General features: G+C 46.0%; 1 protein-coding gene across 1 annotated transcript in view; it reads left to right on the forward strand.

Annotated features, from left to right (window-relative positions):
- The window catches only part of LOC110070480 (glucagon receptor), a 29,859-nt gene extending 20,096 nt beyond the window's left edge, over window positions 1–9,763 (forward strand). Inside the window, exons 7-14 of the mRNA XM_020778162.3 lie at window positions 89–245; window positions 1,332–1,491; window positions 2,101–2,161; window positions 3,103–3,172; window positions 4,613–4,701; window positions 4,803–4,941; window positions 6,289–6,330; window positions 8,569–9,763. Coding sequence (XP_020633821.3) covers window positions 89–245; window positions 1,332–1,491; window positions 2,101–2,161; window positions 3,103–3,172; window positions 4,613–4,701; window positions 4,803–4,941; window positions 6,289–6,330; window positions 8,569–8,640 — 790 coding nt within the window. The 3' untranslated portion in view covers window positions 8,641–9,763. The remainder of the gene's footprint in view (window positions 1–88; window positions 246–1,331; window positions 1,492–2,100; window positions 2,162–3,102; window positions 3,173–4,612; window positions 4,702–4,802; window positions 4,942–6,288; window positions 6,331–8,568) is intronic.
- Window positions 9,764–11,541: the final 1,778 nt, after the last annotated feature.

Here is an 11,541-nt window from a genome sequence, read left to right on the forward strand (position 1 = left end):
CAGAGTCATTAGCTGGCACCGAGCCGCCGGAAGCAGGAGCAGATAAGAGTCCCATCTGAACCCTGTGCTTTTGATCCCCTCCCCCCAGGAAGCTTCGCTGCACCCGGAATTACATCCACGCAAACCTCTTCGCTTCCTTTGGGCTACGGGCCCTGTCCGTCATCATGAAAGATGCGCTGCTAGAGAAGATGTGGAGCAAAGAGAACGTGGTGGTGTCTGAATGGGAGGCCTTCATCCAGCACGAGGCAAGAGTTCCAGAGATTTGAATCTTGGCTTAAATTCCTCTAATGCAGGGCACGCCGGGATGCACAGAGTAGAACAGCTTCAAATGCCCCAGATAACTTTGTCCCTTTTGTCATCAACTGGCACTTACAGTCTCAAAAACTTTCTCTGAGACATTAGTAGGAGAAAGAATAAAAAAAACGAGATTGTCTTCACTTACAGTTGAACAGATCAAACAGTAAACTGACAAACACGACTGCTTTCAGAAAAATACTTTAGCAGATTAACTGCTTCCCGCAGAACCGAGGAGAGGGGGGAAGACACAGCAGAGAGGCTGGAGGGAACAATGGGTTAGCAAACATGGTTACCCTCTGCTCCTGACCATGCATTATGCAGCTGCAATGGCAAACTGAGCCCCTGAGAACAGTTGAGGCTGGAATTCCTCTCTTTTATCCTTCTGATTGTAACTGAAGAATTAACTATAAGTAAAGCCTATTTTTAAAATTCTTTCTACCTTAAGCTAGTAATAGTGTGATTTATTACACAAACAAAGCGGGTTGGATCGGAAGCTGGCTTTCTATCTATACTCCGATGTTCTCTTGTGCTGTAGCTGGTTTATTTTGAACTTTATAATCTGGTGACAAAGGGAATCAACCAAACCCCACTAAAATGACACCACTTTACAGGACCTGTTGTAGGATTAATTAGAAGTTAAACATACCATCAGAAATCACAGGCTGACGAACCTGTTGCTGGACTGTGCAGTTTGCAAGTGGAAATATTGTCCATTTGAAGGGTTCCTTGTCTCAAAGCAAAGCAGAGTAAAATCCCCCCCCCCCCCATTTTCCGATTAGGGGTGAGAACCTTCTCTCTGATGTGATGGAGAAGAACTCGAGAAGTTAGTTTCTTGGGAGTAGAGCTTCTAGAATCCCTCACACAGCATGGGAACTGGCCGTGCTAGCTGTAAGTTCTGGAGGCTGTGGTCCAAAGACGTGACATTTCCAAAGACTACCTAATAGGGGCGTCGGGCAGCTTAGGGGGTCCACTGTTCTTTGTACAGCCAGTCCGTTCCTTATGCTTCCACGTTCTCTTTCATTCTCTTCTTCTAGGCTACGATTGGTTGCCGAATAGCACAAGTATTGATGCACTACTGTATTCTAGCCAACCACTACTGGTTTCTGGTCGAGGCGGTTTACCTATACAAGCTTCTGATTGGAGCTGTGTTCTCAGAAAAGAATTACTACACCCTTTACCTCTACCTTGGCTGGGGTAAGCAGGAATTGGGTATTGGCTTATTCATGGACTGCGCAGGGTCTTGCGAAGCACAGTTTTTCCCTGCCATTTTAACACCAAAGAGATCTGTTTGGGAAAAACCACGCCAGCATTGTCCCCCTCACGTGGTTGGGAACCTGTTTTCTAGAGAAGGCTCTTGGCACTCCAGAAAATTTTACTGTCTTTTCCCAGTCAGGGTTCAGTTATCGCGTTATGGTGTCAGAAGTGAACAGTTAGAATGAAGCGTTCTGTCAGCAATGTAACCAGTAAGTTAATAATGAAGTAAATGAAGTAGTTAAGCTCAGTAATGTAACAAGTTAACATTTTCACACAATACTTTTTTATATATATACGAAGAATTGTGAGTAAAATGGACCTTTTATTCTTATTGGCACTAGAGTCTCTGAGTGAATGTACTGGAACATGTAAATGCCAGTTGATGTAAACTAACAAATACGGGCTGCTCTCCAAAGGGAGAGACTGTGGTTCAGTCCGCTCTGTAGGTTCCTGCCAGAACCATTTTTGTCTGGTGCATAATAAGAGGAAGTTCATTATTATTTTTAAATTAAGGCCACATGGGTTTTTTTAATCACCTGTGTCTTGCAGGAACGCCCGTGGCCTTCGTGGTGCCGTGGATGACTGCTAAGTACTTGAAGGAGAACATAGAGTAAGTAAGATTTGCTGGGAAAGAGCCTCTTAGAGATTCTTAGAACTGTCAGGAGCTGGCGGTGTCAAGTGTGTTGGTGGAAATGGGGGAGCTGCGGAAGGGGGAGAAAACAGGAGGCAAGGCCACCCCTTGTCAAAGACCGAGATGACTCAGATGTTCTGCCTGATTCCGCATAGTGAGGGAAATGCATGATGCAGATCCCAGTAGGTTTGCACACCGTATTTTTCCGTGTATAAGATGATACATTTGCCTAAAATCTTTAGACTAAAAATTCAGGGTCGTCTTATACACAGAGGTAAGCGGAGAGAACAGAAACAAGTGGAGGGTAAAGCAGGGATCAAAGCGATCCTGCAGAGCTTTGATCACTGCTTTCTCCCTCCACTGGCTAAGCCCCGCGGAGCTTAGCAAAAGGAAGGGGAAAGCAGTGATCAAAGGGCAGCAGGATCACTCTGCTCACTGCTTTCCCCCTCCTTTTGCTAAGCCCCGTGGGGCTTAGGAAGTAGCGGGGAAAACAGCGATCATACAGAAGGAATGTATGTCCCAAGGACACGCTGTCAAGTTGGTTTTAAATTGCACCGGTGACTCGGACTCAGCTTGGAAGGTTTTTCCCCCCCAATTATTCAGACTTAACTCATGTCTTGCAACCGACTCATCCCTCCCTTTTTTGGGGGGGGGGATAGGGACTCAGGCTTGGGGCTTGGTACTAAAGACTTGGCTTCAGGGCTTGGCCCCAAAAACTCGCACTCAGGACTTGGCCCCAGACTTGAACCTGCTTTCAGAGAGGTGAACCGCAGCCATCAGGATGGGCAAACCAAACCCATAAATCAATCCCAAGGCAAAGCACGCTCAATGCAAGAGACGTAGATGAGGAAAACCATGTGCTGAGAAAAGCAGCTCTCTTTTCACGTTTTTGTGCCACGGCTAATTCTTCCCTTCTGCAGGTGCTGGGCAGAGAATAAGAACATGGCTTACTGGTGGATTATCCGCATCCCTATTTTGCTAGCGTCTGTGGTAAGTGCCTTTCCTTCCTCCTCTTGCAGCAGGCATGGGTGAAATGGGACATCTTTGGTCTCGGCAGGTATCCTGCATTTCTGGCATCGTCTCGCCACGTGGCCCCTGGCATTCTTGCGTGGCCCTTGTCCAGACTCTGCTGCACAGTGGCCCGCCCCGGATGGTTCAGTAGAAGGCGAGGCTGCGCCAAACGGATCTCCAGTCCAGCAGCTCCTTGCCTTGAGAATTTGCTAAAGTTCCTTTTTTTTAAAGCCATGCCAGCTAGAGGATTCTAGAGAATGTCCTTTTCCAGGCTGTGATCGCCTTCCCCATTCAAAGGTCTAAAAGGATACGTAGCGAAGATTTTGTGGGGGCTGCTGTCAGAGATTCACCGTCCTGCATGCTGCACAGTTGTGGTCTGTCTTGGGTCCTCGTCTGCGGTCTCCCCACTTCCCCTTTTAAATTCCTTACATTGTCCTAGGGAAAAAAAAATCCACCACGGCAGGGAACTTTGCAGGAAAACTATAAATGAGTGGCTCTTCAAAACACAGCGGGCCAATTGATCTACTTGATGTTCTGTTCCAATCGCCAGAGGCACAGAACACTGGCTCAGGAAGGTGGCCGCGTCCATCAAAGCCCGAACGGAAAAAGGGCGCCTCGGGGCCCCTGTTTGACGCAAGAACGTGTGATCCAAACAAGAAACAAAATGAGAAGTACATGCCGTACAAAAACCAACTCCTGATTTCCCCACAAGTGTTCTTCCTTCGCAACATAAAGTAGCAGGAAGATTAAAATAATAATCCCCACGATCTGTCAAGTCAGTTCTGATTTATGGTGATTCTTCCCAAGGTTGTCCTGGTAGAGGGAATATGCAGAAGCAATTTTCCCATTTCCTTCCACTCGGGGGCGCTGTGGGACTGTGCATCTGGCCCAAGGCCACCCAGGCTGGCTCTCCCGAGATCTAACTCACTCAGCTATCTAGCCAGCTCTAGCAAGAAGATAGTGGATGCTTTTAACTTATTGCTGCCGTTGCAGTCTTAAAATAACCGAGTGCCCGTGAAACCATTGTTATACTCCGTTGGCCTGCAGATCCCAGATTACCCCTGCTAGCATTCTAGATTTTGAGAGCAACCTTTGCTAACCTGTTGCCAAACGCCCTGAGAGTCTTCCAGGAGATCCTGACCCACCTCTGGCTCGCCCTCGCTCTACGCCACGCCAGGAGCCCCTGGCAAACTGCTCTTGCCATCAAATAAACTCCAAGGGGTTGATGTAGGGCTGATGGGCCCTCAAGACGGCTCAGCCGGGGGGACCATCCACGCATCAGGAGGGTACGAAGCAAAGGTGGCCCATCATCTCTTAGAACAGGATCGAACCGTTCCGATTCCTTTTTACAACGCTGTGGTTTTGTTAACTTCGAAAGCTCTTGCTAACCCTCCCGTATGTTTGTTCTCTCTCTCTCAGATCAACCTCTTAATCTTCATGCAGATCCTCAAGGTGATCCTGGCTAAACTGAGAGCCAATCAGAAAGTTTACGCAGACTACAAGCTGCGGTAAGTCCAGCCCTCCCAGGGAACGCGGCAGACTTGGGCTTCTCTGATTTGGTACCAAGTAAGATTGAATTGTCCTTCCTCTTCCCTCCTGCTCCTCCCAGATTAGCCAGAGCCACGCTTACTCTTATCCCTCTCTTTGGGATCCATGAAGTCGTCTTCATCTTTGCAACAGATGAGCAAACCACCGGAGTTTTGCGCTACATCAAAATGTTCTTGATGCTTTTCATTAGTTCTTTCCAGGTAGGAGTTTGATTTAAGATTCTGAATTGTTCCATGTTATGAAATCCCCTTGTTTACTATATGCTTGCTTTCGTCCCACGTCCAAGGTGAATTTTGCTGTGCCAAATCTACTCAAGAACTCTCTGGAGCAGTGGTCGCCAAATGTTCCCAGACTACAACTCCCAGGAATCCTGGCCAGTACAGCTGGTGGTGAAGGTTTGTGGGAGTTGTAGTCCAAGAACATCTGGGTTACCCAAGGTTTGGAACAGCTGCTCTAGTTTGGAGGACAGTTTAATTGGATGGCTCATTGCAACACCAAAATGTCTTGCATGACCCCATTGACATAAATAAAACCCACGCAAGAGCATTGCTTGTGTAGGAAACCTTTTGTATTGGTCTAGATTCACAGAGTGGGTATCCTGTGTTGGGTAGTGGATCAAGGGATAGACCAGGATTCAGGAAACCTGAGTTCAGATCCCATCTCGGCCACGGAAACTCGCTGGGTGTGTGTGTATCTGGTCAAACCACTCCTTAAACATCTCATTTACCCTGAAAGACCTATTAGGGTAATTATAAGTTGGTTCCGACTTTGATGGCATGTAACAGATCTGTGCAATATTGCTTAAAATCCCACTACTTATACCATTCTCAAAAAAGGGAAGTTTTGCTAGTTTGTTTCAACATACAGTAGGACTTCTGTATTCCCTGGGACTGGTTCCAAGCACCCCGGTGGATGCTGAAAAAAGACAGATTATTGAGAACGCTTGTTTTAATACTGAACACCATACATAGTGTGGTGTCTGGAGCTCTCTAGGGGCCAGTCCTGGTAACTTCATATTTAGAAATATACGTATATTTCTAGGATTTTTCTTTTAATATTTTCAAACTGTGGATAAGTGAATGAGTGGATACTGATCATGTGGACACAGAGGTCCTATTGTATAATAAAAATGGAGTGTGAAGGCCGTGGCATTCTGAACAGATTTATTTTAAGAGATGGCCTTTTAAGAAATTTATTTCAGTGTGAGCTTTTCCGGATTACGATCCACTTTCCCGAAAGCAAGAATCTCCAAAGAAGTGGAACGCACAAAAAGCTCATACTGAAATAAATCAGTTTGCCTCAAAGCCTTTTCCGTTTGTTACACATGGTCTGCACAACTCAGCTTTGCATCTGGAGTGCAATTTACACACCCTTCTGACCATTACCTGCTCCCAGCCAATCTAGGAGTCCAGGGCATCGCACAACTACAGCGTGGACATCCTGACTTCAGTGGCCAAAGTACCACGAAGCCACGGCTTGTGGCACCCCCTGGAGGCTGCTGCCTGTTACCACAAAACTCATGTTGTGTTTTCTCCGATTGACCACAGGGATTCCTGGTCGCTGTACTCTACTGCTTTGCAAATAAGGAGGTAGGTGATATCTCCTCCCCGAGGTGATCCTTTGGGGTTGCCATGGGGCTGAGCTTGTGCCCGATCCTGCCCAGCCTGACACCATTGCCAGCCAACCTCATCTTATCAGTAATAGGAAGGGCTTCACCATGATAGCATTTCTATAGCCCTGGCCAAGACTTTATCTCTTCTGAATACTGCACACCTCTGGACGACCACCAGAAATTGGAAGTGACTTGATTGGCAGATGTTATTAAGAGCTGGTTGCTACCTCGGGCGGCCTTCCCCCTCCTTTGGAATGATGCTGGGTCAGATGGTATGCTTCTGTGTCTCTGAGACACTCAAGTCAAAAGCCGTGGGTGGAGATGGGTATGAATTTAAAAACAAATAATCAAATTTGTTCCAAAAAAAAATCACTAATACGTCAATTCATATTTGTATGAATCAATGTCGCCCATGAATCAATGAATATTTAGTGAATTTTTGGTTTATTCATTTGTCTACAAAATGGCCTCCAAGCCACCTAGAGGTACCAAATCTCCAGGGACGCTTCCTTTGACTCTTCTCTACAATCCCTCCAAGTTTGGGGGAGTTAGAGTTTTCCCAACCCAGCTGCTAAAGGGCACTTTCGGGGAGGGGGGAACACCCCATTTGTGGATGTGTAACTTGGATGTCTAAAACCCAACCTACACCAAACTTGGAGGTATTATAGAGGAGAGTCAGGGAAGCTTCTCTGCGATTTTGGTGTCTCTACAAGCCTGGGGGGAACTTTCCAATGTGTGTGTGTGTGGGAAACTTCCCTGCAAATTAGGTGTCCCTAGGTGCTTAGGGGCCGTTTTAAAGTTTTTTTAAAAAAATAATGAATTGATTCATCAATTAATTTTTTAAAAAAATGTAAATTTGTGATTTGTCACAAGTGACTCACGGATCGAAATGAATCACAATTTTTTCTGATTCATGTCCACCTCTAGTGTGCGGCAATATTTCCCTAGAGTAGAATTACTCAGTACATGGCAGTATAATCAAGGTTGTCTTCATTTCTTGTGTTCAAGTTGTGCGCCCTCAGCTTAAGTTGAAGAAGAAACATTTCAACAAGAGCTCTGCCTTAAGGTCCCGATGGTGGGAACGGAAAGGATTGCCCTGAACAGAAGCAGCTTTCCAAGTTGCAGCATTTTCTTACAAGACCCATGTACTATAATTATTTGAGAGATAATTTATTTTCATTTACCTGAAACTAAGGTGGCATGGGCTTAGCGATCTCTCTCTCTCTCTCTCTCTTTTTGTAAGGTACATAGTGGGTATATTTGATAGAGTCTGCATTTCTTATAAGTGGCATTCTACATGTCTACAAAGTGCCTAGAAGCTGAATCTCAGAATGTAAATACGTCTTAATGTCCTTTTAAGTACTAGGATGTACAGTATTCAGAATTAATCAAGCTGTCAAGTCATGGAGCGGGATAGATAAAAAAAATCAGAGATTTTTAAAAGAATTAAATCACAATTCAGATTTTAAAAATCCTTTTTAAATCGTCAAAAAAAACCCAAAAACTCCCCAATTTTTAAAAATTTAAATTGTGAATTGAATTTGACGTAAATCAGATCCACCCTGCCTGGAGGTTATAAAAACAAGCAACGCGTCAGGAAATTTATTGCTCAAACCTCGCCATTAAGGGGCCTTAAGCAAGTCACACACACTCTGCTTCAGTTCCCTGCAACACTGGGAAATACTGGCCTACATTCTCAGGTTGGTTCTAAGCAAAGCAAAATAAATTACTTCTTCCTTTTCTCACATTCAATGCATGCGTATGGTCAAGGAGTTTACAGCCCAGTTAACTATTTTGGAACCAAGGCATGCTGGACAAGTCAGAGTTAGAGTATGATTCCCAGAATCTCCCAGTGAGGATGGTACTGGCCACACTGCTCTCGGGATTCTGAGAATTATAAGACAAAATCCTATTTTGTAAATTAGCAACAGAAAAAGTGATCATGTCACTGGCAAGGGAGACTCCCAGTAACTCCCTGCTTTGATTCTAGGTTTTAACTGACTTTTGCACAATGAGACTGATTGCATGTGAGTTGGACAAACTTTGAAATCAAAGCAGGAAGTCTCTAATGACTAGCAGCCCAGAGACATCATCACCCTTATACAGGAGTAATATGTGGAGCAGGATTTTGGCCATAGCCAAAAGGGAAACATTTCTAACTGGCCAGATGTGTCATTGCATAATATGCGGTCTATTACTTTCTCCGTTCTTGCAGGTAAAATATGAAATGAGAAAGAAATGGCAGCTGTGGAAACTAGACCATCCAGCACTCTGCTGCACCCAGTGAGAAGGTGAAGGAGAAATGCTACAAACTAGGGCAAGAACCATCTACCTGGGTGGCCTCTGAATCACCAACTGATTGCCTATCCCACAATGGACCTCTTCTAGAATTTGAGGCAGGCCTTGGCGTGACAGTCACAACAATGGATACTGGTCCAGCTCAAGGTTGTCGTTGTGAGCAACGCAGCGGTGACTATTGTCTGTTGTGTGATCAGGAAAATCCAGCTTACTGGTCAGGAGCAACAGAAAAGCAGAGGGCACTGCTGGTAGCCGAGGCGAAGAGATGGCCAGAATCGCTGGAATTTGCTGCTGACGAGACTGCGAAGCTCTGCAGAGAGGGGTGGGGAGATGTTACCTAAGGATCCGGCTTTGGAAGGATAGGACTGGACTATCATCCATAATAGGAAGTCAGGGTTCTTAAAAACATCCTCTGTGCTCTGGCCCCACCAGAGTGCAGCTCCTGTCGACCCCCACACCTCTAAAAAGGACTACTACAACTTGTTTCTTTCACAGGCAGCTATAGAGAAGTTCCTTTGGTATTTGCTGGAACATCTGGATTTCTTCAGTTTCCAAGCAGATCAGATACTAGAAGAAGAGCACTGTTTCACTTTCCGTACACAACAGTTATTCCCAATTTGGGCTAAAGGGCACACTGTGGAGGCAGGGCTGAATTGTGCCTTACAGAGCGACTATAGTATAGGCAGCTCCCATTTCTGATACTGCATTTCTACGCATCTTTCTCTATTTTAACATACCATCACTCTGAGAGAGTACACACTCCATAATCGAACCAACGGCACTGTCTGCCATATGAAAGTCCAGGTAAAAGGGAGTGAGGAGATGTCAAAAATTAACATTATCTTGGGCTTGTGAGATAATTGCTAGAAAACTCTGACAAGGAAGATTCTGATGAATGTCAGGCAGCTTTTTCGCTTTTGTATGCGGGGGAAACAGCTGCAGGGATCCGAGAGCTGCAGAACGCTCCACTACGTGAACGCAACCTACAACTGGATCGTTATTTTGGACATAACTCTGCTAGAGGAATCTGGTGCTCACATAACAGAAGCTTCAATTGCACATGTGTGTTTTTTTTCCTCTTAAAAAAAATTGTAAATAAATACTTTTTAGTAGGAAAACAATGCTCTTCAGCCAAGATGCAGTTGAGTTGCAATGGAGGGGGAGGGAACAGGAAGGCTTTACGACAATGTCCACAGGAGGGGTGTGAGCAGCCTGCTGGTCTGGGATCTAGTAACTTCCAGCTACAATGGGGGCGGGGTGGGGGGGAAGGACCAAGAATTCACGACAAGAGTAACTCACAGGTAAGTGCTCAGCATCTCCCATAACTTATTCTGGGGCATCTACTTCCTCTGTAGATCTCTTCCTGGGAGGTAGCAAATACGACCACAGATCAGATGGCATGAAATGGAGTAGGAGGAGCCCTTGTACCCACCCAGCACTGTGGGATAGCTCAGGGATTTAGGTCTCTGGCTGTGGAGCCAGAGGTCGGGGGTTCGATTCCTCCACGGTGCCTCCTGGACATGGGGCTGGACTGGATGATTCCACGGGGTCCCTTCCAGCCCTGCCGTTCTGAGACTATTACTAACACCTTTCCTGCAGACGGTTGGGAGGGTAATGGAAACGTAACCACCTTAGAAACGCGGAATACTTTCCAAGTCTTCTGAATGATAGGTGTGACCAGTGTCAAACTGCAGTAAATACCTAGCACTGATTTCTACACAGACGATCTCACTTTTCAGCCCTGCCCTGGAGTGAGGGTCCTCAAGACAACCAGCCACCTATGAAAATTTTGTACATTATGGGCCAAGCTTGGCAAAGTCCTTTTCTTGGACTCCCCAAGCTCTGCACTCAGATGCTGGCTGGAAAAAAAATGAGTTCAGAAGGTTGCCCCCCCCCCCTTGTCACCTAATTTCCTCCAAACATCCCCCAAACTGTAGCACGATGGATCCCGATGTTGCTCTTGCCAAGACAGGAAATTCCAGCAAACCTCTAGAGAAATGTCTCTGTGAAGTCCTGAAGCCTGCGTAGCGCACACGGGCGTGATAGCTGCAAAGAACCAACACCCTGACCATTAAGATTCAAAGCGATTTATTTTCAAAACACTTCATGTCAAAGTTTGGTCAGTGAAGACAAGAGGATCTGCGACACGGGAATGTCTTCCCGAGCCCCAGTGTTAAGACACATGCTCAACAGCAGGAACTGAGCCCAGCATTATGACCTATTTCAAAAGACATCCTAAAGCAGGTAAAACGACCCTTATAAATGGAGCCTCTGGAGAGTCTCTGCTCCTCCAGTGCTCTTGCGGACTTAAAACTTCACCCTGTTTCGGGTGGGAATAAAGCTAGTTTCACTCAAAGCTGCCACACTATTGGCCTTCCTCAGTCCTTCCAAGGGTCTTCCAGCGCCCCTCCTGTCATCCCCCAAAGATGTGACGATGGAACCAGACGATGAGAGGAACGGCAGTACGACAAATCGGAAGGTTTGCAAGGCCAAGAAGCGAAGGTTCTTTCATAGGCCACCCCCCCTTTGACAATTAAAAAGAGTGGATTTACTGTTTAAAAACACTGTCCTCCCATCATTACATAGAGCAGCAATGTCAAAAAGTGACTGCAACATCATTTTTTTTAACATACATACACACGGTCTCTGGTTCACTCAGCAAATCAAAGGTGGGGAACCTGTGCCTGAGCTGTATCCCTACCGCTGAGCCTCCCTAGAACCGGACCTTCATCTCTACAAACCAATTCCCTGCACATTTAAAAAATTTTAAAAAGCACAGAACTCTTGGCTCCCATATCTTCGTTACCCGCACAGCTCCACTCATCCCTGAGCCCTGGCCATTCCGATTGGGGCTGAGGGCTGTCACTCTCCAAAGCCCCTAGAGACCAGG

This window comes from Pogona vitticeps, chromosome 13 (assembly GCF_051106095.1).
Source record: "Pogona vitticeps strain Pit_001003342236 chromosome 13, PviZW2.1, whole genome shotgun sequence".
NCBI lineage: Eukaryota > Metazoa > Chordata > Lepidosauria > Squamata > Agamidae > Pogona > Pogona vitticeps.